The sequence below is a fragment of the Pleuronectes platessa genome, chromosome 12 (genome assembly GCF_947347685.1).
Source record: "Pleuronectes platessa chromosome 12, fPlePla1.1, whole genome shotgun sequence".
Taxonomy (NCBI): Eukaryota; Metazoa; Chordata; class Actinopteri; order Pleuronectiformes; family Pleuronectidae; genus Pleuronectes; species Pleuronectes platessa.
The window spans coordinates 9102616-9130235 of NC_070637.1; the positions used below are offsets into that span (position 1 = coordinate 9102616).

Here is a 27620-nt window from a genome sequence, read left to right on the forward strand (position 1 = left end):
GAGATAAGAGAGAGGAGTTCAATTAAACCCCACTCTCTCCAGCTCACTATCCCACCAGGGTGGAAAACCACACACAAACACAACACGCACAGTTTCACATGCTTTCTCAGCCTCTCACTGTGTCTACAGCTAAGAGCTAACATGCATTAATTTAGAAGACGGACACATATGAGACATTTAGAGAAACCAAATTGACAACATGCTAAATAAGCTATGAGGCTATATATTTCCTCACCTCCGTGTGAATGGCGACATACTGAGAGCATAATGAGAGCGTAACCAAGGTGAAAGACGTTGAATAAGTGAGTGGGATCATTCTCCGTCATTGGAGAAGACAGAGAGATTAAGACACCACAAAACAAAAGCAGATCTGCACCACAGACTGGTCTGTAAATGGGGGACATAGAGTGCAGTCACCCCACTTGTCAATTAATCCTATCTGGCACCAGCATGCTGGCCTTTATGAGAACAAATGTCAGCTTTCAAGACGAGGACGAGATAACCTTTCTTCATAGAATGTACACCAGCCTCAGGTGACCTAAGTTGATATTACACTGCAGGCATCTAATTTAACACACTTTCTGTTACTGCCACAAGTTTTAATGCAAAGGAAAAGAACAAATTCAGCTAATATGGACACTAGACTCGCACAGTATATCAGGGAATGGGTTGCAAGTAAAGCAGCAATGTCTGGTAAAATACAGCAATATATATATATATATATATATATATATATATAATATAAAGTCCTTTCAACAGCTGTCCTCTTGGTGTCCTCGAGACCTATAACCTTGTGATTTTCAAAGAAAAATATGGAGTTTCCCTGACTTTCTTACATATTTCTCTGTAATTTGAAATTTTTATATGCTAAAAATACTTTTAGTGGAATCAATACCTGCGTAACAAGCGACAGCAATATATTGCTTCCAGACAGGACACTAACCACCACATGCATGTCCGTCATCAAAGGGGCACAGATGAAAACATATGCAAGAAACATACCCAGACAGACTCACAGACACAAACACACATACACAGATACCCCCCTCCTCCTCACTCCTGCAGCTTCCCTGCAACGGAGCAGAGAGAGGTGGTCGCTGATGTGAAACATCAATTTCCAGGTTAGCTGCTCTGCGTGGCTCAGGCAGGTATCAGCCGTGACCCACCTGGGCCAGATAAACAGCTGCAAGAAGCTGATCTGCCACCCAGCAATGCACCTTTCAGTGCTTGAGAATGGGGTAATGCGTGCTCACAAGCAAACAGGCGCACGCTTACACACACACACACACACACACACACACACACACACACACACACACACACACGTAAACAAATAGTAAAAACTAAAACAATGCATAAATATTAGGAATAAACAGCTAAAGAAAAATCACTTCAGTAAATTAATGTGTTTTTTGGAAATACACAAAAGCACATACACGTTGTGAATCCTATTCAGGTGGATGGTTTGCCGGCTAAATACTTTGATCATCTTCTGGTACTCCTAGGATTAAAATTGGTTTAAACCTGAGGCGTCTCAAAGAGGTCACGCACGCATGCACGCACACACGCACACGCACACTAACTGGACTATAAGATGATACTCACAATTTGGGGTAATGTAAAAAAAGAGAGAGAGAGAGAAAGTACAAAAAATAACAAAGTGTTTCCTTTGATGATTCTACATGTCTGATTTCTCTCTTTTACACACACACACCAAAGCAATTATGGACCCGTGTCTAGCCCAGAAACAAAGGACGGAGTGACCAGCCAGGATGCTAAAAATCACATCGACAGACGCAGACAGATTTAATGGGTGCAGGCATCATTTGGAGCCAAAAAAGAGTGTTAACCTGTATCAGTGTGGAAGAGCCCAGCTTCAGTTAGTCAGGTAATCTAAACGCTGCCACCATCGCAGTGACGCCTGTCATCACAGTGCTGTGTGCCTTGGCAGCACTGCTCAACCTGGTGTCAAACCACATTCCCACAGACAATTTCAATTAACTTTTACAACCTAGAGAAATATCACACACACAACCAAGGGCACTCGGCATGTTTCCCCATCTTTGTTTCTGTCTCTTTGTATTCTCATTCGATGTCTGGTCAAAACACAGGAAAACTTGAATAGAGTGGGCCACACCACAAAAGTAGTTGGAAAGAGGATTGCTACAGTGTGAAGTGTCTAAGACAGGTTCTCTGAAAACAAGTCTTGCATAAGATGTAAGATTGTGCTGCTGAAACTGGACACCATGTTGAACACTAATATATCCCCTTCCCAGGGTAACGTTTAAAAGGTGGATCTATAAGCACCCAACAATGACTGCTATAAACTGTAAACCGACAGTATCAGCCAGTCAAATGTGAAGGTGCAAGGTCATGGCTGGGTTTCCTCTAGTTGTAATTCACACTGGAAGTGCCTAGTCATGAGGCAGTAAACACAGTAAACTTGTTTATTCCTCCAGCTCCTGCCACATCAGATCACTGTCTCAGCCGTCACCTTCCAGCTTCTCAATATCCTAAAATGACAGAAATGTGCCAAACTGTTTTTAATAACACAAACACCAAAATTGTTGTTCAAAAGACAAAAAAGGTTCTTTCTACATGGAAGACAAGCATTGATTGTAATCACAATATAAAGATTTTTGTATGCCCAAAATGAAGTCAAAATATTAAACAAATTTTTATAAATATATTTTACAATTTTATATATTACAATGTATTAGGGAGTTGAAGAGTGCATACATCCAGCAAGGCTAACAGGCCAACTCACCATGTTAAAGAAAGAAAGAAAACAATGCCCGTTTACCTGGATCCGCCACAAAGTTGAATGGGTTCTTCCTTTGGTCATGCCTGGCCTCTCCACAAAATGTCATGGTAATTGGTTTAGTAGTTTGTTTAATTCGGCTAACTAACTATTCTCAACATGCAGTTAATCCCCCTCTTTGAGCAGGATGTGTCTAAAAGCATGAGAGAGACATTCACTACATCATTGTGTTGCTAAAGGATCAAATGATCTTTCAAGGACAATTTCCTGTTATGAGATTTGACTACACCTGCAAGAATTCAAGTTCAGTGGAGGAGAAGAAAAGTGAATCAACTTAATCTTTGAAGTAATTGTGTCACATAAATAGAAATAGTTCCAATGTATGCTAATTCCTAGTAATTTTAAGTACATAATTATATGACTTCCATACTGACATGTCCAAAATGTATAGTGTAAATGCATTATTTCAAAATTGGATTCACTGTCATTGATTGAGCTTTCCAGGAAAATATTAAGGAGTTCAACTTAGTTCTAACTCACTGCAGCAATAACATTCTACCAACTACCCAACAGATCAATGACAAAAATCTAATAATTGAACCCTTATAATACTCAAGTCTGAAATGAGCTATACTGTCAAGTGAAATGATTTCCTTTAAATACTTTAAATACTGTATATTCTGCTTTGAATACATCTGAATATAACTTATTCAGCTTCTAATAGATCTCTATGAATGCACAACTTAAAATTATGTTAGTTTGGATTGGATCTACAGACTTCCCAGATTGCTGGATTGTGACATCTTGCACTATAACCAAAGATATATCTTCTCTCAATCTTGTTTTAATTCTTCATATAAGTGGACTGGTTTAACGTGGAAGGCTGTTGTTGTTTGGATGATTAAACCAGGATATAAATTAGGTTGCTAAAATGTCAGTCACCACAACTTAGATGTAATTTTCCTGTGAACAGCTGAATTACCTGCCTCTTTCTTCTTATTTTGTATAAAGAATTTGCATGAGTACATGTTTTCTGCAGTGCAGGTAGAGACTGAAAGTCAAATATCAAGACAAGATCAGATAAAAGTGATGAAATTAAAGTTATGTATAAGCAGTAGTGTGTGATATGTAGTCTATGACAATACTGTGTATAAATTGTTGAATTGATGTGCAAGCAAACAAAACATTACCGGGTATGTCACTCACTTTGCAAAATCAAATAAAAAACACACCCTGAGAGTTCACACCTATGTCATGTTGTCAACTGTCCATGCAGTTTGCTTGTAGGCATATAATGTCCCCACACCTCAAGTTAGCGTAGCTCATTAGAAATTCAAGACAGGTAAAAAATGAGAGACCATACAGTGACAGGGTGCAAAATACAGACACCACCAACCTCACAATATACATTGATAGATTTATTTGCTACATTCGATCATCCTCACTCATGTGGAGGTGGATTTGCTTTGGAAATATAGATCTTGCACAAAGACAGCGATGTGAAATCTATGTACGAAATCATTGAAGACAATTTTTCTGCCTAAATTGATGAGACTTTTCAGGTGTCAGCTGTCCACCACAGAGTACCAGCAAAAGCAGCTCTGCCTAAAATTACTGAAGTGCATACAAGAGTTTTATAAATGCATTTTTGAAGGATGCAAAATATTGTCAAACAAAGTCCCGATATTATCTAGGAATAATTTATTGTAAATATGATGTGTGCAATGTGCAGTGTTTCTGGAAACCCAAAAGCAATGTTGCAGCAAGAGGCCAGAGTGTTGTGATTGTTTGCATGGGCCATAATAATACTAACACATCACGTGCTGGGTAAGTGCAGACAATATAATGCGGCACAGCGTCATGATGGATGGTGTGTTTGCAGACACCACTGAACCATGGACCCCATTATTTCCTGGGGGGAGGAAGGGGGAAGCAAGGCACCACGGGGGAGAGATAAGGCATGATTGACTAAACCAAAACAGAGGTCCCTCATGGATGGAAGACTGCTGGCATTATTGGGAGCCACTGTGGGAGTCAATGCAACAGCTCAATGACAGCAGAGAGCTGTCAGAGGAGGTAAGAAGATCAAATGTATCCCCTTCCTAAATGAGGTAGGCGAGGACTCTTCACATGGGGAGAAAAACTTCCAGTCATTATGGATATCTCCTGGACACGTTTGGACTCATCTCCTGCTGAGATCAGGTGGTTGAAGCCTCAACAGAGAGGGACACTTCATTTCTGCAGCTGGTAGATAGGATTTATACAACTAAGATAGACCAGCACAGACAAATAAATAGTCAGTGGCATGCACATCCACCAACTCAAACTCAAAGTGACAGATGCAACAGCCTTTGCTGGAGATGCAGAGAAGGACAAACACATTGAATTCCAATTTGGCTAAATTAATGTTGAAAGTAGGAGCATCAACAGGCCTGTGTGTAAATAAATCTAGAGCATGTATGCTGCAAGAGAAGACAGCCCTGACTATCAGTCAACATTCCAAAACACCACATCAAATATTGGAGGGACAGCCCCCTCCTCCTACTGACTATACTCTGATTACCACTTCATTTTATCTCTGCTCATCCGTACTTATTTCTCTTTTTATGTTGCTGCCATCTGATCTGCAGCAGTGAAGACCAGATAGTACTATTGGATGTCTTTTCCAGAACAATCTGCCAGTGAGGTAATTTGAGACATTTTAAATGCCAAAAAGAAAGCTCCCACTTCCTCAATATTTTACTCTAGACTTCCGTTCCTAATGAATAAAACTTAATATCAAGGGGAAAGTTTAAGCCCTTGGGCATGAAGCAATGAAGGTATATAGCAATTCTCCACATGTTTTATGTTTGTTTTTCTTATGTTAATATAATGCCAAAATTGATGGATGAGGTCCCGTCATTGCTTTGGGATATTTTGTGGGGGTTTGGTTACAGCAATTCTCAGCATGTGTTGTTTAACACATTATTTCTTGCCTTTCCAAATATATGTCATATTAATAACACTGTTCATATAAATCACTTTTGGTCATGTATCCAAAAGTAGATTTATTGAGCATTAATGATTTTTTGCAGGCAAAAACTTCACACTTGATAAGTTCCAGGATGGCTGCCCCCAAAGAATCCAAACGTCATAACTGAAGTATTTCAATGATTTACGTCAACGTATTTTTGATATTTGTATTATTAATATTTAATTGTTTTCCCATAATCGAGTACTATATTGATGACAATGTGTCTGAGTGAAATAATAGAAAATAGTGCCATGGGGGAAATGTATTGATGTTAACAGAGAGAGTTTTCTCTAAATCTGAAATGTGTTTTATCGCTCATTGATGTAGCAGCTCAAGCCCAACAGATCAAAAGGGGCATTCTTGGCTCTACTCAGCAGTCCTGGGTAAATCAGCCGAATTGCAGCGAGATAGGCGGATATGTAAGGAGGCTCTACTACAAGCTAAACAAAGCTGAGAGGCCTTTATCTCCGCTTAGTTAAAGGTCTTTTACCACCAGCCAAGTGTCATAAACTGGGAATCAAATATGGGTTCTCAAACACTAAAGGCAAAAGCCTCAAACCAATATTTGCAGCCTTTAACATTTTGAAACTAAAGAACAAATAAATAAAAGAGGGTTAAAAAGACACTGACTTCAGGCTTTCACATATCGTACAACAACCTTCTATCTAAAAGTTATAGATATTTAGTTTGGGAAGCATAAATAATCACATTTTATCACATTTAAGTTGATATAGCAAACCATAGATGCCCATTACACATCTAGCCGTTATGGAGGACCATTAGCTTTTTATTTGGAGTTGTGTTTCTTGCAAATTGGTAAACAGAAGTTTACTCACTTCTTTGTACTCTGTTTTTGGTCTCCATCAACAATGTGGGACATATATGGCTCTCTAGCAGCTAAATACTATGTTCCCTAGTTAGGTAGGTGTGGGTGTAAAGGTGTATTAAAAACATTAAATACTAAGCAACACAGCATTGATAACAGCCAACAAAAATAAATATATTGTGCTCATGTTTCACAATTTCCTAATAAAATAGATTGTTAATGTATTATTATTTTTGCTTTATCCTTTATGAAATTATAACCATTATTTTATTGAATTATTGTCTATTTTATTTTAATTGTAGAACAGATATTGAATGTTTAAGAGGGGGTAGCATCTCTGTAGTGTTAACTTTGTCTGTCTGCGGTTTGCTGGGGCGTAGGTACTATACGGTGGCTTTTTAGATCAAAACAGCTTCTTACATCAGTTAAAAACAACACAGTGGAAGCAGTGGGAAGTGACTACAAATGTAAATGTACAGACTGGCTAGCTATATAAGGAGCCAAAACTCAATATAAAACTCAATAAAGCAACGTAGACCTGCATATTTGGGTGATGAATCACTGTAAGTTCATCACTATAACCGCCTTTACATTTTTTCCACTTTTTTATAATGTCATTTGATACATACTTATTGTAAAATATCTGTAATGATGGCTTCAACAAATGATTGCATGTTGCACAATTAAACATGTGTACTTCATCCACAGTGGATTCATTTAGTTCCTCAAAGGGATTAATGACAAATGTATTGATTAAACTGACTAACATCACTGAACTCAAAATATTTATGCCTCGTCACAGGCAACTTTGCTTTCAATATTGGATGAAACCTCAATATTGGGATGCATCTGTCCAATCAAAATAAATGAGTACTCACATCAGCAAATCATAAATCTACAATAGCTAGCAATACCTATGAATGCTGCTTTGTTTATGAGGGCAGACAAGGCGAACATTGTCAATATACTGAATCAGGAAGCAGTGAAAGAGAGACAATGTCCACAGGAGGCCATAGTTGATGTTGATTGCGTTAGTGAGTCAACAGTGGGGAATTGGCTCGGGAGAGAGTACGCCGACATTATCAACACGTTTAGAGGAAGGTTTTAATAAGTCGTTCCTTGGGGCTACTTCCTACCCCTTAATTGTTATTGAATTAGGAAGGTACAGAGCTAAATTAAAAGTGCAAGGTATTTATTGTGGCAGAAGAAGAATGTGAGGGAGCAAAGGGGAACACGGAAAAAGAAAAAGAGAGAGAATAAGTTCTACTTGTTTCCCTGGTGTATCTGGCTAAAGTTCTAACGCAGAGGTTAAAAAAAAAATCTAGATGTCAAAGAACCCTGCTTCTGGAGCCTCATTTCCTACAATCTTAAAATAATATAAGCAAGAAAATATACTGTAGGAATTAGAAGAAGTAATACGATTGATTAGGGCTCACAAGAGGTGGTGTTCTGCCTGGTTATACTGAATCTGTTGAAAATGTGCATATGGACATTAATGACTCACGATCACTAATATCATGTAATGATTAATGAATACAGCCAGAAACCTCTGCTCTTGAATGCTTCTCACTTTCCCTTTTAAAAGAAGAAGAAGAACTTGAATGCACATAACAGCTTATCCCCTACAAATGAAAGAGTTGTAGTAATGTTTGCACAATTTAAACTTTTTAATTTCATCAGAGAGTGAGGCCTTATGCTCAATTGGCATAAAATAAAAGACGAGCAGGAACCATCGCAGCAGAGTGTGGAAGTTTCTTATTTTTAACAAATGTTGTGTTCTTTCCACGAGTTAATTACTCAGTAGAGAGCTTAATCTGCCGAATCAGGGCAAAGTGGATTAGGAAATGAGAGCGTTTAATCAAAGTGTTCTCTCAGTCTAATTACACATCCCATTTCCTGACAACACATACTGTTATCTGCCACTGCATTTAAACATCAGCTCCTCTGTTTAGCTACCCCCCTAAGAGTGAATGATCCCACTGCCTTGATGTGACAAAAATCCATGAAATGTAAACACATCAATGCACTCAGTGAAATATTATTATACATATTGAAATAAATCATTGTATCACTGCAGCATTCAACAGAACACCAATGTAGCCAAACCACACTTCCCAGGCATTATCCAGGCAGTGGGAACTCAAGACTCTTTTTAGGTTTATTGGATCAAAAAGAGGTTGTTGTTTGGAAGACAGTGAAAATGTTTGACTCACAGGTAAAAGACAGCACACAAGTCAGAAGTGTGTTCATGCTGAGTGACGGCCTTTTCCCATTGTGTTACATGTGCCTTTAAAAGCACATATCTGTGCAGCATCACTCAAACACTTTGTGTTGGTTCCTGAACCAAACCCCTTGCCAGTGAGCAGAAGGAGACGGGTGGGCGCAGTCTCAGATCAAATATCCATGCTGTGTTTGGATGTGTTCCCTCATCTCTCTGATAAATAATCATATGCTCCTGCCTGCCATACGAGCTGAGGCGCCACTGGCTCCAAGGTGATGAGCTGATTCATAGATCTGCTGCCTAGCAAGGCCAAAAGTGCCACAAGTATGTGCACATATACACGGATCAGTTTTAACTGAGGAAAGACTGCATTCTCATCTCTAATTTACAATATCAAAAGCTCTATATGTGCCAGTCAATTTGTTATTAGACAAAATAGCACAAACTGGTGTCACCTCAAACAACCTGCAGACCCCATGATTTGACATCATCAACAGGACTTAGCCAAAAAACCTCAATGGTAACTGAATGCGACCAGTCAAGGTGGCTGTAGAAACCTGATCACTGTGCTCAAGTCATGTAGTTTGGCTTTTAGTCAGTCTAACTGGTGCTCATTTATGCTCTTCAAATTGTGGTAAAATAAAATAATGGCCTAACAAAGTATAGGGCATGGTATGAATCTTTGAATATGATTAAACTACATCCATTGTGCCCTGAAAGCTCAATTTAACAATCCTTTATTCTTTGGACAATAATTGCATCGAACCTTGAGATGAGAAAATATATATTTTGAATCTGCTCTTTCTTCACAAATCAAGAACAAGAATGATTTTAGTACTGAAACAGTTTCTGGGCTCAGTGTCGGATAATAAGAGGGCTCAGGAAACATGTGGGTGTAAAGGAAGTTATACAATTTTTTCACTATATAATATAATGCAAACTATAATACAGTATCGTACAACACACACAAACACTTGACTCTTGTGTGTGCTTGTGTGAGAGAGACAAAGAGTGAGTGGATTTATGAAATAGGGGGCCACCTATACGAGGACATCTGCTGAGCTAATAAACAATAATCTTGACAAATTATCACTGTCCAATCACTCAGGCCGACCTCATGATCACACCACTGAAGAAGCCATCACAGGCTGGGCCAGGGACGTGACTGACAGCCCTCTGGACCGTTGGAAGGTGTTGCTGGACTGAAGCCCAGAGGACACAATGATTCATGGGCAGAGGGCAACCTGGACAGAGTGGTTAGGGAAATTAGCAGCGCCACCCACCAACACACCCATGCCCTTCATTGGTCAGAACAACAGCTGACTGAAGAGATGGCCCTCTGCCAGAAACTGCCTAGTGCTGCTGGACAAAGATGCCAAACCAAGCAACTATGAAGGCAATGTTGTTTGGCATGGTGATGATGATGATTTACAATGGGCTCAGTGGGATACTGCAACCTTTCCTGGGTGCAGTATCGACCATTCCACTCAGATGATAATGATACATATGATGCAGAAGGCAATGGTTGAGTGGGATAGGGATGCTGATGGACGCCTGGTGGTGTTTTGGTAATGTTCATGACTCCAAGAAAAAAATGTGGAGAAGATAAAAATGATAGGTTGCCTGTTCCTGTGACATGTAACCAACCGACAATTTTCAGGGTGTAGACATGGATAAGCAAGCGCTGCACGATTTAGACCGGGAGTGTTGACAGACTGGCAGAGTGTAAAGGTCATATGATAGAAAAAAAACAATCTTCTGGAAAATCAATCCAATATTACGGATTTTAATTCCAAGTCACTGACACCCTCAGAGATGATGAAAGCTAGACATCTCCAAATTGCCCTGTCAATCACTGCGACCAACAAAAATGACAAAAAATAAGTAAGAGGAGGGAATAATAGATCCTGGAGGAATCTGACTCAACCGTGTTTGGTGTTCATACGATAATCCCCAACCACCCCTAGCAGCACTGGGACACAACATATAAGCAAGCTTATAATAGAGTGGAGATATCAAATCTGGCTAAACTCTTTCATCCAAACATCAACAGATGGGCAATATATCCACGGCATCAAGGGTTTCTTTTGTGACAGCTGAGCTATACTGTATATTATAGAGACCAACTCAAATCACCAGGAGTTTCCCTTGCATCCATACACACACCCTGATAGAGGACATACATTTCCATCACTGTCAGGGTCTATTATGACATCTCTTTTTTACTAGTTTTTTACATTCAGTCCGATTCAAGGGATACAAAAAAAAAAAATTCTGTGCAGTGAAAAAGCCATTCACACAGAAAGCTTGACAACATAGACTTGTCAAATACAACATGCTGACAACACACAGAGACTCACCGATGGGCATGTCTTCATAGATGAGAAGGTAGGTCGAGAAGAAGTAGTTCAGGAAACGTGGAGGATTGTTGGAGCCTGTGATGAAGACAAAAACGATGAACATCATTCACATTATAGCTTGAAATTATTTATTACAATTTTTAAGCTGTTAAAGCCATATATTGACTATCATGCGTATTTATTTCACAAAATTCAAACTCTCCCTGGTACTGAAAGCTTTTTCATACGTTGCTCTTAGTGTCTGATTGGTCTTTTGTGCAAAGGAAATGATGCAGCAACATCAGTTTACAAAGTTGTGGAACTGTATGGAAATACCATAAATATAACTGAAAAAACTGGCATCAAATTTGCACATCTCATGCTATTGAATACAATCTTGTTCTACTGTTTAATGAACACAGTTTGGACACTGCGTTGCAAAAAAAACAAAAAACACATTGCCCCTACCTCCACAAGGGGGCTGTAGCAAATTCATTCAGTGTATTACACCATAGGAGTGGTGGCTTACAAAAAAAAAAGACCAGGCAACATTATTAGAAGCTTTCAAAATGTAAAAATGCCAAGTACTAAAGGAGATTGATAAAGAGAAGCTCATGTGATCATGTGACTGTCTGTCTTCAGTCTGTATTACATGTTTCTGAAGTTATCCACGCATTAAGCAGGATTATTGTTTTGCAGTGCAGACTATTACACACCGGCCAGTTTGAAGACTGACATATTTAAATGTTCTGCTCTTCTGTAATTGTTTCTTCTGCTCCTACTCTACCAAATGTGTCTCTGTCAAACACACTTCTGCAGCACATCGACTACAAGGAGACAAAAATGCTTTGCTTCAATATGAAAACAGTGTAAGCAGTGAACATTAATTACACACAGAGCATTGTATTGTTGTCAGATTTATGGATTAATATTTTCAGGCTTCAACTTGAACAAAATGTTAACATGGTCTGTCTGTAGTCATTTATGCCTCAAGAGACAATGAAAAAGATTCCTAACCATGTTAAATCTTTAGTCTGAGAACTCATACTTGTGTTTTTTTGCTTTTTCATTTACATTCAGATATTGATTTGGATCTGCATCAAATTTCACTAAATCATAAATATCCATCCCCTATATATATCTGTTTTTTCGTAAGTTGATACATGAACTATTCTTTCAGAAATCACCAGTCGAAAACCCAGTGACACCTGTAAACTTCTGGCTTTGTCTGCAATGGGAATGGATTGAATCAACATCCACTCCCAGTTAAAATTACTCTTCAGTAGACACAGGCTCTTGCTCTGATATGCAGTGATGGAAACGTGACAACCCGGCGGAAATTGCTAATATGGCAAGAACGCAAAGTGAGAGAGCACCTCAGTTGTCTGTGCATTTATGATGTAGAACTTGACACAGTATTGGAAAGAAACAGGGTTTAATGGCATTTAAAGACACCTACATTAACCTGCTAATTTATTTAAAAACAGGTAAATCTTGAAATAAGTGAGTCCATCCCCTGATCCGGACAAGCACCAACCTTTATCAAGTAGACCCATAACACATTATTCCACCAAGATTAGTGGTTTCCATTGAGTAGTTTTTGTGTAATCCTGCCAACTAACTGACAAACAAACAAACAAACAGGGATAAAAACAGGGATAAAAACATAAACTCCTTGACGGATGTAATAGCAAATAAATGGGGACTACTCATTACCTGAGTTTGTTTTAAGAATGTACTTTCAAGGTTAGGGTTAATGGCCTGTTAAAGAGTTAATGCTCGTTTGTGTTTGGGCAGTGTCCTGTGGTGTCAGAAGCGAGTGTGGTACAAGCTGTTATGTTGGGAAGATCAGGGAACAAAGCTGACGGTCTTTGATCAGCTGAGCTGGGCAGCAGACCACAGAGACACAGGAGTGAGAGAGGGGGAGGCCGGCCTGTTTGAAGTGAGAGTGCTTGATGGAGTGAACCGGTGCCATGAAAGAGAAGGCTTTTCATTCAGTCATGTGCCTGTCTGCGCGGAAGAAGATGCTCATCTCCGGCTTGCCAGCGCCGCTCTCGGTGTGTGACAAGGACACGGAGCCCGCTTCATGGTGGGTGGAGAGCAGCATCTCATCTCCACCTGTGGCTTAATTACTGCATCAGGCTTATATAGTGGAATGCAGATAGATAACAGCTACAAAATAATCACAGGCATAATCATCAATCTAATTTACTGGATCGCCAAGGTAATGCTCAAGAGGAGCACAGGGTCAGTGTGCTAATGGCTTACTTAGAGAAACAAAAAGGAGGGGGCAAACACAAATTGTGAGATAAGAGTGGGAGGCGAGAGGAAGGACAACTCAAGAGATATGAAAGCTTCGATGAAGTTATTGTGCTTGATGGAAGAGGTCGTAGCATTCACTTAATAACTCTCCCCGCTGCTATTTTTGTGCGAGTTGTGTGATTGGAGGTGTCTCCTGCCCGTCACCATGAAACAATTACCGTAGCTTTTGCAACATCATGAAGCTCACACTCTTGAGCCCTCAGCGAGACATACACAGCAAGGAGGCAAATATTTTTTTGTGTGTTTTAGGCCGAACAATAATGTTGAGACATAATGCAAAACAGATGAAAAGAGAGTCGAAATAAAGGAGAGCAAGAGTAAAGGAATGGAAAGAAAAGAGGAAAAAGAAAATAGACCAAATACAGAGGCTGGAGGAAAATTCTGTACAAAAAATGGGAATACATGATGTGTAGAAGGTAAGACAGTGAGACAGAAAATCTTTTCAAGTTGTAAATAATGAAGAACTGAGAAGTGGGAGAGGTACTGTGAAATTCTGCTATCAAATCTTACTATAGCCTGGAAGCTATTCATATTTTATCATGTCACTGATAAGTACACTCCCAATTTTTTTTTAATTCTCATCCTGAATTACTAACAATGGTTGTTTTATGGTCAATCACTGATGCCACAGTGATGATTCTTTATTCTGGGATGTTTGACTGACTGACAATGACCCTTTTTTTATTATTCTGCTTCAGATTCACACTGCTGCACAGATTTAATACCAGAAAAAAATTGAATCCTTTACTTTCTGCCACCAAGAAGTGACACTGGCATAAATGTTGATAGGTATTAATGAACATTAAAGCTGGTGTTGGAAATCCTGATAAAGCTAACAAGACTTAGCACCACCCATCAGCCCTCTAGTCAAAGCTATGGCCCCAAAACACATGAACGAGCACTGACAACAGCTAAAGGGTGCTACACACTAGAAGCTTTTTAGCTCTTGACCGATTTAACACATTTGTTATCTTATAATCGTCAGAACGCAAAAACTCGATTTGGCAAGAATGTACAGTAAGACCACACACTTGCTGTTTGTAAGACACAATTTCACAGTGGCCATTTTTCTTCTTCAGTTTTTTTTTTGGCCCACTACTGCCACCTTCTTGACTGGAGTGTGGAAACCCTTGAGGGTGTCTTCAGCAGAAGAACAAACATGGAGGAGGACCGAAGTCGTGTGTCTGAAAAAACTATGGAAGAAATCCTGGCTGAGAAGGCGGAATTGGCTTAATCATGTTGCAGCGCAACTTGAGGTTAGATGAAAATGTATTGTTGTTTTTAGTCCCAGCTGTTCAATTAAGCAACTTCCAGTTATGGTTACCCTTCCCAGTCAGCTCACTCTCATTGGCTATTACAGGTTTCTGTTGGAGCCTATTTGAGCTAGGGGAGACTCGGACTCAATCAGTAGCATCAAGATTATTTTGTAAACTCTTCATCCTTCAGGATTATTTGGGCAGATAATCGACACACTCACCTACGGTCAGGAACACCCCCGCGATTGTCAGAGTGGGGAAATCAGGTCGTAAATCGGCCCAATTATCCTCTGTGTGCAGTGTGCAGAAGCATTAAGTCGACTTTTCTGTGAGTTTTTCATTAACTTCTGGCTATCTCTGTCTCTGATGTAGTGGTGTTTGTCTCTCCAAGTGAAGACTCTTGTCATATGCATTGAAATCACAGACAGGGTGCACACAGGCAGTAATGTCAGTTAGTGACAGACAAGTACACCAGCCAATCATTTCATTTGGTCCAAATTTTCCCTTTTTTCTTTTTAGTCAGAAGCCTTAATTGATGGCTATCAGGAAGTGAAGAGAATATAAATTACCCATGCTTCCTTTAATCTTGGCTTTACAGTTGTATAAATCAGGTGTGTAAATGACTTTCCTTCACAATCACCACTTCATAAACCCCGTAAATAATATAAAAATAAAAACTGGTATACAATAACTGTCCTTTTATTCAAAAAATCATAGAGAAAGCAGGGCGAGTCCACATAATAAAAGCCGTGGAGGGCGGGAATGGATGAACCCGGTTAAAGAGTAACCGCCCATACAGGACAGTCTGAAGTTAAGTGAACGCGTACTCATAAGCCTGGAATCTTTTCATTCATGTCATTGGTTGACCAGTTGTCAAAACTACACCTGGCATTCTATTGGTTGGACAGGGTTGAGCAGGGGAAAAGTTTGAGAGCAGATGATTCACAAGTGCACAGAAAGCAGCCAGAGTGTAGAGAAAGGCTGAAGCTGGAGCGCAGGAAAGCCGTGCAAGCAACAATACATCTGAGTGCAGGCACACGCTTTGAGCAGAAGCAGAGCAAATTTAAGTGCAAACAGGGGCTATTTGAGTGCAAGGGCAGGGTTTTGATGAAAAGTAATACACAATCTGAACATAAATTCAACAAGTCATGCTCTCGAACTGAAAGACCACTGTCTTGAAAAAGATAGGAAAAAAGCTCCATACGCTTCTCTCTTAATAGTCAGGAGGACTCACCTTCACACACAGAGTGGAGAATGAGGAATGGAAGAAGGAATTTGGCAAATGTCATCCTGCCGCCTAAATCCACACTCCACGACATCACCTGCACCTGAGGGAACAACAAATACAGAGTACAGTCACAGTTATTTGATTGGCTGATTATCAACATCGCTGTTTCAGTCTATAACTACAACATGTCCAAAGACATTTCAGCTCCTTTGCGTTGGGTAATTATAGTTTAAGTAAGCAGGAGATGTGATCGGTATAATTAGATGACAGGAAAAAGATTCGCTAAACACCATGTTTCAAGCAGGTGTTTTCTGTGTGTGTGTGTTTGCTTGAGGGTGGGGTGATGGGTTGAATGTTAATTTACAGCAACAACTCATTTACAGTGCTCACAGCTAAACACCATAATCAAGACGTTTCACTCTTAATTGTCTGATGAAACAGAACAGTGTCCTGTGCAAAAAGGAAAGGTGTAAATGGCCTTTTCATGATGTAATGGGGCTGCTTCACCGGACCAATTATGAGGTCAGAATAATGATGGCAAACATTCACAGGTATTTACTGCCACTGTTGGAAACCTGCAAAGACACACTAGTTAACTGCAGCTTTATCACGGATATCTTAAACTTACATTCTTATATATATGTACTTTATGATATTTCCCTCCTTCTCTTCATCTCCCTCTTCCCGCTCCTTCTTATTCGTTCCTGTCTCTACGCTGTCACCACTTGTCCCAGCAAACCCATTCACTGAGAATTTAATTTTGAATGGTAATGTTTCTAAATTCCCTTTCTCCCCCAAAGCCCACTGTGTACCAGCTCATGGTAAACTTGTGCTGAGACAGGTCCGCTTGTCCTTCAGGTATATGTGATGGCAGCAAAAGCTGAATAAACTACAGAAAACCAGAGTGATAAGCAGTGCAATACAATACATTGCTTTGTGTAGCTGCTTGCTGTCCCTGTCGCTGTGTTGCGATTGCAGATGTACAGAACGTGGCAAATTCAATTCTAACAAAGCAGCTGAAATGTACAGGGGACTGACAAAGAGAAGCAAGGTAAAGAATAGACATGGCTTATAGTATATAAATATACATGTGTGTATGTGTGCGTGTGTGTTTATATTAGCTGTGCATGTGTGTCAGTTTGAATAGGCATATTTGTTTTCATTAGGATTCTTGTTTCCTCAGCATTATTGCATTTCACTTTCTGTTAAAATGCAGCCTGCATGGGTATTTCAGCTACTTATTTTTTACTGCATTTCCTCCTCATCTCCTTTCCTCCTGTCTTTGCTTACACTAATTCATTTTTCTTTCTAGCTGGGCCCTGAAAACTTTATGTCCACCTATAGGCCCTTTCCTCATTTCTTGTCCTCTGAAATACACAAGTGGTCCTTTAGTGAACAATATTATATTGACTCCCTTTTCTCTATTATAATGTTCTGTGTATCTAGTGTATCAAGTGTTGCACTTGGATACCCCTGTGCAATTAAAATACTGCCATTATCCAACCTGTAACTGCAACAAAGAAAGCAACATTGCCTAAGTCTGCAAAGTCTGTTTTCTCTTTGATGATCTGTGTTGATCAGTCTGGAGGAAGATCAATAAAACTCATCTATACTAAAATAAATAATATTTTAAACTTAGTTTTCTCTGTACCTTGTGCATGATGTCTACTGTTCTAAATTAAATCTGACCATCCTCTATTGATTTTAAAGAGAGAAGCATTGGGTGTCATAAGAAAATAACATCACTGTTGGTACAGGATGTGGTACAATCTGATGCCTTTATATATATAATATATATATATATTCCATTACACAAACACACACATTCCTGTCTCTTCAGCATCTTTCATTGAAATGCTAAAGGACACTTGTGAGATGACAGAGCGGTGAATATGAGTGAGGGATACAGGTTAAGACGTGTGGAGATTAAGAGAGAGCTGAGGCAAACACAGCATTAGGATGGCTGCTCTAACCAAGGCAGGATTTAATAAAGAACATTCTCATATAGACAGCGCCACCACAAAGTTACAGATGCACTGTACAATAAACTAGTCCACTAGGTGGTCACACCAGTCTGCATCTATAACCTATTTTCCTGCTTCTAAATAAACAGCAGCTCTGAACAAATTACAAACATGACTGTTGTTGATAATAATGTGCTGAATATTTTATAATACCTCTATTATTTGTAGTCAACATTTAATCTTACTGTATATAATATAGGCTGATTTATTATATGCATAGTCTTTATTTAGATTTCACTTTGTCTCTGCCGACCGGTTGTTTTTTGGGAGAACACAGTAGTATTTAGCCAAGTTGGAAGATCAGTGCTTAAAAATTGTAAAGACAGTAATTTTTCATTTTGACTGTACTTTGCTAAGATACATGTGTTGTCCGAGGTTAATTCTCTGCAACTTATCATTTTTTATTTGCTGAATGCAAGTCTTTAACTTTGCATGACAATTTTGAAACTTAAAGAGAAGCATGTTTTCTTTTTGATCCCAATAAACCAAACTACCTGCATGCCAACATAAGACTCACAGCTATGGTGTTACTTAGTTGACTATATTAATTATTCCTCTATTGTTATGTTTCAGTACCACTTAAAATGACATTATTGAAAATTGAATTTTAATTAGTTTTTCGAGTTTTTACAAGGGTGACTCAGGCTATTGTGTGACCCTACAATGTGGCAAACAGTATGTTCCACTGCAATCACTTCAGTATCAATGTGGTAAAAGGAGAGCGGAAAAGGTGAGGGCTGGCAATCAAACTGTCAAGCACACCAGGAACAATGGACCCTGTGCTGGCCTCTCTGATAGACTTTATATGAACTATACTTAAACTGCAGCAAATTTCTCTGATTATTCACTTCATTTTTCTGACATTAAATATTAGACTGAAGAAACGACAGGCAGGCTCAAATGAAAAGTAAAGAAAACTTGTGTAAGCACACACCTTTTAACATAAACAAACGTAGCAATTTGTTTTGCTTTGCAAGTAGTTGTCCATTAATCAATCAATATTTAAAATAGTTCTAGGTTTAAAAAAAAGACTCTTATATTACATAGACTGTGCCTTTAAGAAGTAGTAGGACTGCTATTGGGCATAAAGCAGACAAATTAAATTAAATTAAACTCCTTGAGGTGGAGGTAAGTTAATAATTAGTGCAAAAGCATGATCTCCCAGCCAGACAGCATCAAATGCTCCAATTAATCAGTTATGGATGAGAAGTTAAACTGCTGAGGACAGGGCTGAGCCAGAAAGTGCCGCACTGTCCCACTCAATTGGATATACTGTCACCATTTATCAATCTCTCACTTTCTTTAGCTCCTTCTTCACTTTGTCAGGGGACCTTTAAACCAACAGCCTCATCACACCCACTTCCATTTCATTTGCATGTCCATGGGGAAGGTACGCCACATTAAGTGCTATACAAAACCAATACGCAGGTACTACAGGCAAGTTATGAAACACTCCAAAAGGGAGTCTGCATCTGCGCTGACTTTACTTGGCTCCCAAAAATTAAGCCAAAGTGTTCCGATCAGCACCTTGTGGCTGGCTGCTGTGTAGGTTATATACCCTGCCTCTTGATGTCAGTAGGTAGGACATGGACCAAACTAAAAGTCAAAGTACATGGTAAATAATTAATTCTCTACGATGGTTTCTGTCATTTACAGTTGTTCTTATCGTTTTGATGTTTGTTCAAATGTTCATTTTTCCATTAAATTTGGTTTTAATTCCTTATGCGATGCTATAAAAATGTTGTAATTGACAGATGACCCTGACTCACTGACTCGTGAAGGTACAACAATACCGTATAGGCATAGAGAGGAGCCTTAATCTCAAAGCATGCCGCATACTTTTTAGTGTGACTACAAACAGTGATACACAGAGTGGGAGTGGGGAGAGTCTGGTTTGAGAAAAGGCCCACAGTCACAGCTAATCTTCTTCTCATCCCTCTCACCCACAACATCTCACACCAGCCTCTCACTCTCCGTGTGCCTGCCTTTTTCTGTCCATTTCCCTTTGTTTTTCCACTCGTTTTAGTCATTTCAGTCTCTCTTTCCTGATCTTGGTTTTATCTACATTGGCTCATGTCTCTTCCCCTTTCATTTAGCACACAGCTTGGATTGTCCACATATATTTTCGGTAGTCATTTCTAACCCTAACAGTTCTTCTCTGTACTGAGCTTTGGAACATAATTATGTCTCCAGTGTCCTGATGTAAAATGTCAACAGAACAAGCACATGTCTACTGTGGGCAATATATCTGTTGTGTTGACTTTTTATGCGTGTGTACAAGACAAATTTGACTACACTCGAAGACTAATGTAACAGTAAATTGTATCATAAGTTTCATTAGGATAGCCTTTGTTTAGGTTACAAGACTTATAATTCACCTGTGATAAATCACTGTCTCACGCATGGGCAGCAGGATTTTAAAAACCAAAACTATGTTGTGTCCATTAACTTATATCCAATGTTTACACCTGTAATTCTTGTCAACATGCCCTAAATCTAGATTTAAAGTTGGACTATTTTAAGGCTGTAAATGACTCTTAGGAAAACATCCAGCTCCCACTGAGCAAAGCTTAGGGTGGCTGAGATCCAGGTCTATTTAATGAGTTGTGGTTGTATAGCTTATCTGACAGTAATGTGTGATTAAGGCAGTGTAAAGTGAAGAGTAATATCTGGACCTGCTGTGCTCTCTCCAGAGAGAGCCTGCCTGCCCACATGGCTGTATTGCCCATCTTACAGCACTCAATATTATTGATTACATGGCAATTGTGTCTGACTTGCCTTAACCTCAAAGGCACCCTGCTCCGAGTGAGTGGATGGCCTCAGCCGGCAGCCAAATCTCGATTATCACAGCAAATCGATGGCAGATTTCTGCCCGGACTCTGTCCTCATGAAAAAGCCATCACTCATTAGCACAGTGATCACAGACAGATTAGCAGGCATTTGGCTTTGTCAGGGTGGAGCAAGGGACAGCACTGCTCTGATGAGCTGAGTAATGTCTCCTTTCCCTCCCTCCTGATCTCTTCATCTCCAACATGACATGACTTTCTGAAAGACAGACTCAGCAAACCTCGCTCACAGGATGTTGTTTGGACTGCAGAGCATGTAGTGCTTTGATTGTCCCACTTTCTACAAAAGTAACTATCTCTCTCTCTCTTGGATAACAACACACATGTCAAACTAACACAATGCTAATCACCGCATGGTGGTGGTTTGTTTCCAAAGTAGCAACCAAATCTCAAGAGCCATATAAGGAGTCCTCTAACTTAACTTCTTGCACACCTAACCAAATATATGATTTCAATGTTAATGAATGGGAAAAAATATGAGCTTCAGTCTCAGCAGAACTGAAGCAGGTCTCTGCTGATAGGCTTCTTCAGAATATAGCTCAATAAAATATCACTTACTCTCTGTCCTGCAAACAGAAGATAGAGGACTATAGGACACATGCCAAGCCAAAGTCTGATATTCCACTAAAGATGCTGCCTGCATCTTCTTTGATCCTGTATGAACTGATAGTAAAGCTTCACACAACACTAAGAGCAAGACAGGGCAGCTTACACAGACCCTGGGGAGACAGTAATTATCAGGAGCAGGACGGGAGCGCTGCGAGGTGCCACATAACTGCAGCCTGTCAGAAAACTCTTGAGCAGGAACAACACACACACACCCCTGCCTGTGTTGACCAACACCATGATGTGGGTGTATATGAGTGACATGGGCCCTGAGGAAGGGCTGATGGTTGATAAGTGTTGCTTGGGAGTACAAAAGGTAGCAAGAAGCCTCCTGATATGCAACATACTGAGACATTGCAGGGTAGAGGAGTTCATAGGGAGAAGCTGTGTCTGCAACATGAAACCACAATTAAGACTGATTAAAGATTGATGGTACAGATGGTACATTTATTGACACTTTATGCTTTGGAAAAGTTACTATACTTTAGTTCAGTATATGTGCATAGTGCTCAGGTAAACTGTAAACCATAGGGAAGCATTACTTATTACTTATTTACATAAGTTGCCAGTCCCCTTATGAAAATAGATTGTTAAATTCCCTCAACAAAAATTCAAAGAAAAAAAGTCCAAACTTTCCATTATTTGTATATGGGATGAATCTTGTTTTCCTTTTAAAAGGAAAATTCTTGGCCAGTACGTTACAGAGTCAAAGTTGAGAGTTAAATGTATAAATAATAAGTCACAGTAAATGTTTGTTTAACCCTAAATGGCTCCTTGTGTTACTGGAACTGCTCATCTCCTGGCCAGAGGACATTTGGATACATCCGTCTCATTCCTGTTGTTTGTTGTCACACTTGTTTAGACAACAGTGATCACTATTGGCCTCCATTGTACGTTTTTCCCTGCTCAATTTAAGATTATGACTGAGCAGATAAAATGCTCTATGGATCTACTTTACTGGAATTAACCTAAATAGTGAACTACGATAACAAATAGGTTTTATGTTACTTTGCATATGAAAACCGAGACAAAAAAAATTACTGCATTTATTAATTAAATTCCTTTAACTTGTGTAAATAACAAAAAAAAAAAAAAACAGGACATACCAAAGATCGTACAAAAGGTGGGAAGGAGGTGTAGCATGTCTACTGCTGCAGACCTCCTCTTTGCCTGAGTGCAGACTGACAAACAATCTCTGATTTTAGGCTTTTAGTGGTTTTGTGGACAAATTGTAGTGAGAACATAATGATACACTCCATGACTTTTTTCTCTCATCCGTCTACTGATAAAAACAGCACAGATCAATATGCTGTCATGTCTCTCTTGTACTCTTCTCTATTTTTATTATACTGAGTCCCAATGTTTTTAGCTTCACCCCTCGCTTTCCATGTAGACGGTCTCCAACAGTTTTTATGAGACATTGAGATGTACCGTTAATGAGTTCTCCCTGTTTTATACTGTGATCACAGCATTAGCATGCATTTGTCTCAATGTATTTGCCTTGACTCTCCACTTCTCTATTATTTGTCATTCTCCCTCACTCACACATTATGCCACTAACCAAATGTAAAGCCTCCTTAATGTAGACTGATTGCCTCTTCCCAAAATGTTTATGTTTGTCTTAAATGTCTGTTTCTTAGCCAGACTAGCTTCTCACTTGGCCATTACCCGCTGCAATGAGCTTGGCAAAGTTGTCCCAGCAGAGATGTGTGTGTATATCAGACAACATAAACACAGACAGCTGTGTCAGAGGGCAGCCGATAGGCTGTAGAGACCCATTCATCTCCTTTTGTCTCTCTCTCTCTGTTAGGACACAGTCATTCCGACCCACCAAAAGCTGACTGTTTGTATCTCAGTTGAAAGATCAAAACACACCATTTAGTAGCTCCTCTTCAGCACAGATGACCTTTGCATCTCAACACTTCACCTCCCTCCTCAGCCCTGCCTCCCATTTTACCTCAGCCTCATTGTCTCTCCTCCCGTCCCCTCTCTGCACTGTCTCCGTACCGTTTCAGCCCCACTTCGGGGCATCATTCATTCCATGCTTAAATTCCAACAACAAGGATTTGTCACATAACAAAGCTGCCATTAAATTGCATTTTTGTTTGTTTTACATGGCATGGTTTATTTCCAGGAGCGAATATGATTTGATATGGCAAATGCAATTGGCTTAGCTATGAATCCCCATTGTTTTAACTTTAAGAAAAGAAAGGTTTTCATGCATTCCTTGAGGAAATTTCAATTTCAAGATTTCCTTCATAATGGTTTCACACTTACACAGTGATACTGGGATTAGTAGGAGCAGACTACAACAGGATTATTATGGATGGCCGGGTTTTAAAACCATCTGTTTAAGACATATTTACAATGCAGGAAGTATGAATGATCAGATCATTTAAGCATGATCAGAAGTACCAGGAATGTTGTGCAAGCATCATGAGCAAAAAAAGCGGAAAAGCAAAAAACTAACATTCACAGTTCTGAGTTAAAAGCCATCATATAGAGACATGTGCTCAACCCAGCAGAGCATAATTTGAACAGGAAAATGCATCACTGTATAAATACAGTTGCAGTTAATAAATATTTGCCACAGCTAAAGGATAAGGAATATATGTATACGTGAGGATTTAAATAAATTCGAAAAAGTATAAATAACCAAGTTGAAAATTACACAGTAAAGACTTTTCAGATGCTTCCACTGCCTGTAATCAATTCCAACATCTTTCCCAGAGCTTCCACTCCATTTCCACAGATTGGCTTAGTTACAAGCGTTATGGCAAAACAACAGGAAAAATTAGATGTATCTTTTTTTTAAATCTACCAATTTTACTGTCTCTGCACTGTCTTCTTGTCACTTTTGCTCTCTTCATCCTTGACCATCTTCACACTTCTATCCTTTCTTGTCCTCATACCTTGCTCTGCTGCCTGTGTGAGACCTCATAGGATTGTCCAGAAGCCACTGTATCTGCAATTCATTCCTATATCCCTCATATTTGGTTTCATTCGAGCCTGTCAGTCAAGGTTTCTGTCAGATATGGACTCTCCATTTCAGAATTTTTTTCTTCCTTCTTGTATTCTCAATGAATTCAGAGAGATTGACAGACACTCAGAAAGGGCAACTGTCAGAGGCATGCTCTCCCCACATATTGCATGAAAACAGCAGCAGTTTCCCACATCCATAATATAAAGATCTGATTCTTTTAACATGGAGTGGTTAACTAAAAATATATATTTCACAACTTTGGCACCGTATGCAAATTTGTTGCGTATACTTTGACTTTGTAGTAGCACATCAGCACAAGTGTGACCTGCAACATAGGATTACTGAGGCCAGAATTTCCATGCAGCTTATTTCAACAGTGGTGACAGCATTTCCTCTGGGACATAACAAGTTTGATCAATCCTTCAATAATCTGACAATATCACATTAGCCTTACACAGAGTGAGAACAAATTAGGAAACTGCTAGTGAATTTCGTCTCATGGGTATGTTTAATGTATGCCCACAGTTCAAGCTGTAATGAATACTAATTGGTATCATCATTAGGGCGTTCACATATTGCGCTAGTGAGGAGCATATAAAGCAACAGTGAGTTAAAGCATTTTCTGATTTTAATATATCATGATGTTCATTTGCTTGTTAGTTTCGACAAATCTTAAAGTTTTTTGCTCAGCCAATTAGCAGTTTTCCAAATGTGGTAATTCAGCCTCGCTCGGAGAGAAATATTAACATCACAAAACAACTAAACTTATTGATGTGGTACTTCAGTACGTAGTTAACCTATTTAACATTTAATTGTATTTTGAACAATAATAACCTAAATCATCTGCAGTGCATTTCTCTGCAAAGGTGTTGTCGCCTAAGCTCTCTATGGACCACAATGACATAAAACATTGAACAACTGGAGTTGCTGCATTTGCAGTTCAATTAAACGGAACAGAGATAAGCTGTATGTTTAACAGTAAGGTTTTGATATTGAGTGTTATTCCCCTTTAGCCCTTGTTGCATCGCCATGCCGCGTTCAGGTGACACATGAATAAATAAGTGGGCACGGAGGCGCTTCCCAGCAGGCACCTCAGAAGTTGCGCGGGCTACCTGAGATAACTCTGTACACCTGACACCTCTGCATAAGCATGCACAGCACCTCACGTTTACTGACTGTTGAATCACTCTGATGAAATAACCTTGGATGGAGCATCAGCAACAGTTGGAGAGGACCATTAGAGGAGAAAGTACAACTTGAATCAAGTGATCTCAGAGGAGATTTCACGTTTCTCATATTGTCCCTGGTGCTTCCAGTGAAGTGACAGGACATCAACGCCTTAATCAACCATTATTCATCAATCAACTAATTCAAAAACGGGAAAAATCCAAAACGCGATGTATCACACTGTTCGCGAAAGTGAAGGAGCACTACGCGTAAAAGTGACGAATTACGCACGGTTGGTAGTAAATATTACACTACACAATAAACAACATCCTTTATGGGATGAAAGTGCTCTCTGCCGCAGTCCTCCCTCTCACATTATCGCGTCACTATGAACTTATAGCAGGGTGATCATGTCATTATCATATTATCCTACCTTCCTCGTCCGTGTCCGTCGCTGGCTGAGCGCCTTTAGATTCGATTGCCTGTCCTGCTGTGATGCGTTACCAAGTATCTGCTTCCCCCTCTCTTTCTTTCTCTCTCTCTCTCTCTCTCTCTCTCTCTCTGTCTCTCTCTCTCTCTCCCTCACTCCTTCCTGCACTCCTCTCTCTCCCCTGTTAGTTTTACTCTATCACTACCGACGCCCTGGTCATCGCTAATTTGTGTTACGAACTACCCCTTCAAAACCCACCAGGCGAGAGATAAAGCTTCACATGTGCGCAACTGTCACACGATGTCCCCTAATGTTTGCTCGCCACTCGTCGTAAACCAGGTTTAAACTCCAGCATCTCCAGCACTCACAGATTCAGCCCCATAGCCCGAACACGTTGTCCCTCAGCAGTGTTATTCTATCAGTCTCAAAAGACACTCAAACACAAATTATGTCCATGCACGCAATCTAAAGTTATCAATGTTTCCCATGGCCTTGCTGCATATGTGTCAGCCAAACATAATGACACTTCCACGTGTAGACAAATGACCTGCAAGCTTTACGGAAGAGGCTGCATTCACTTAGATTACAGAGATGTATTTATGAGCACCATTAATAAGCTTATCAACTAATATATTGCATAGATTAAATGTGAAATTCATCATTTAACCACAGGGTTCATGGATGGGAAGAGCGATGGTCAGTGTGAGAGCACCACCGAGTGTTATAAATAAAAACTACAAGCAAAAAAGCCAAACGTAGACAACCTGAGACACAGGCAGACAGGGAAATGCTCTGATACAAATTACAGAGCTTCAGTATAATGCGCTATGATTTTAACAAAGTAGCCATTAGCCAATCTGAAGTTAGTTCAACACAAGCACATTTCATCAGAGAAGCAAGTGATTTGACTTAAAGTATCAACGACAGTATTGGCACAGTGTGTCCTAACTCCTTCAAGATCTCTGGTTACTGAAAGCTGATCTGCTCAAAAATAAGCTTTTAATATGCACATCATATGAGCAGATGTCAGTTAATTAATCATCAGTCTTATTGGATTTCTTGAGGACATAACATTTTTGCAGAGAATAGGTTGATTAACTTGTCTTGGTCTTATAATCAAAAAGTTTAGGGTATTTTAACATAACAAAATGGTCTATTTTGTTATGTTAAAGACAGTAAGATCTTTCTAAGGGGCAAAAGATGCAGGACACTGCAACTATCCCAATACAACCGCTATTTTTTCCCTTTAACTCAGAGGCCATGGGGCTTCTAGATGAGAAAAAGAGAATTCAACTGCATTTAATCTCACATTTCATTAAGGTGTAGAAGTGGAAAAATAATGTCTGAACAAGATTTGAAGATGTAAAAATCACTTTCCCAGTGGAAAATATGATTCTCTGCCTAAAAAGATCTTTCCACTTCATTCTAAACCCTGATAACACTCTTGTTCCTTTACCAATAGCTGAAAATATTCCATACCATTCATGAGCTTTGGGGAAATATCCTGCAACTGAGGAACAATCTGCTCCCCTCTTAAAATCCTAAAAACATATTTCCTGAGCCAGTCCATAACTAAAATTGTGACAGTTATACGGTGC

The 27620-nt window shown here is 39.5% G+C and overlaps 1 protein-coding gene across 1 annotated transcript in view; it reads right to left on the minus strand.

Moving 5' to 3' along the window:
- Positions 1–26095, minus strand: part of cdh23 (cadherin-related 23) — a 155582-nt gene extending 129487 nt beyond the window's left edge. The window contains exons 1-4 of the mRNA XM_053435767.1: positions 26026–26095; positions 15973–16066; positions 14514–14516; positions 11182–11256 (exon numbers count right to left, since the gene is read on the minus strand). Coding sequence (XP_053291742.1) covers positions 11182–11256; positions 14514–14516; positions 15973–16057 — 163 coding nt within the window. The 5' untranslated portion in view covers positions 16058–16066; positions 26026–26095. The remainder of the gene's footprint in view (positions 1–11181; positions 11257–14513; positions 14517–15972; positions 16067–26025) is intronic.
- Between the last annotated feature and the right edge of the window lie 1525 nt (positions 26096–27620).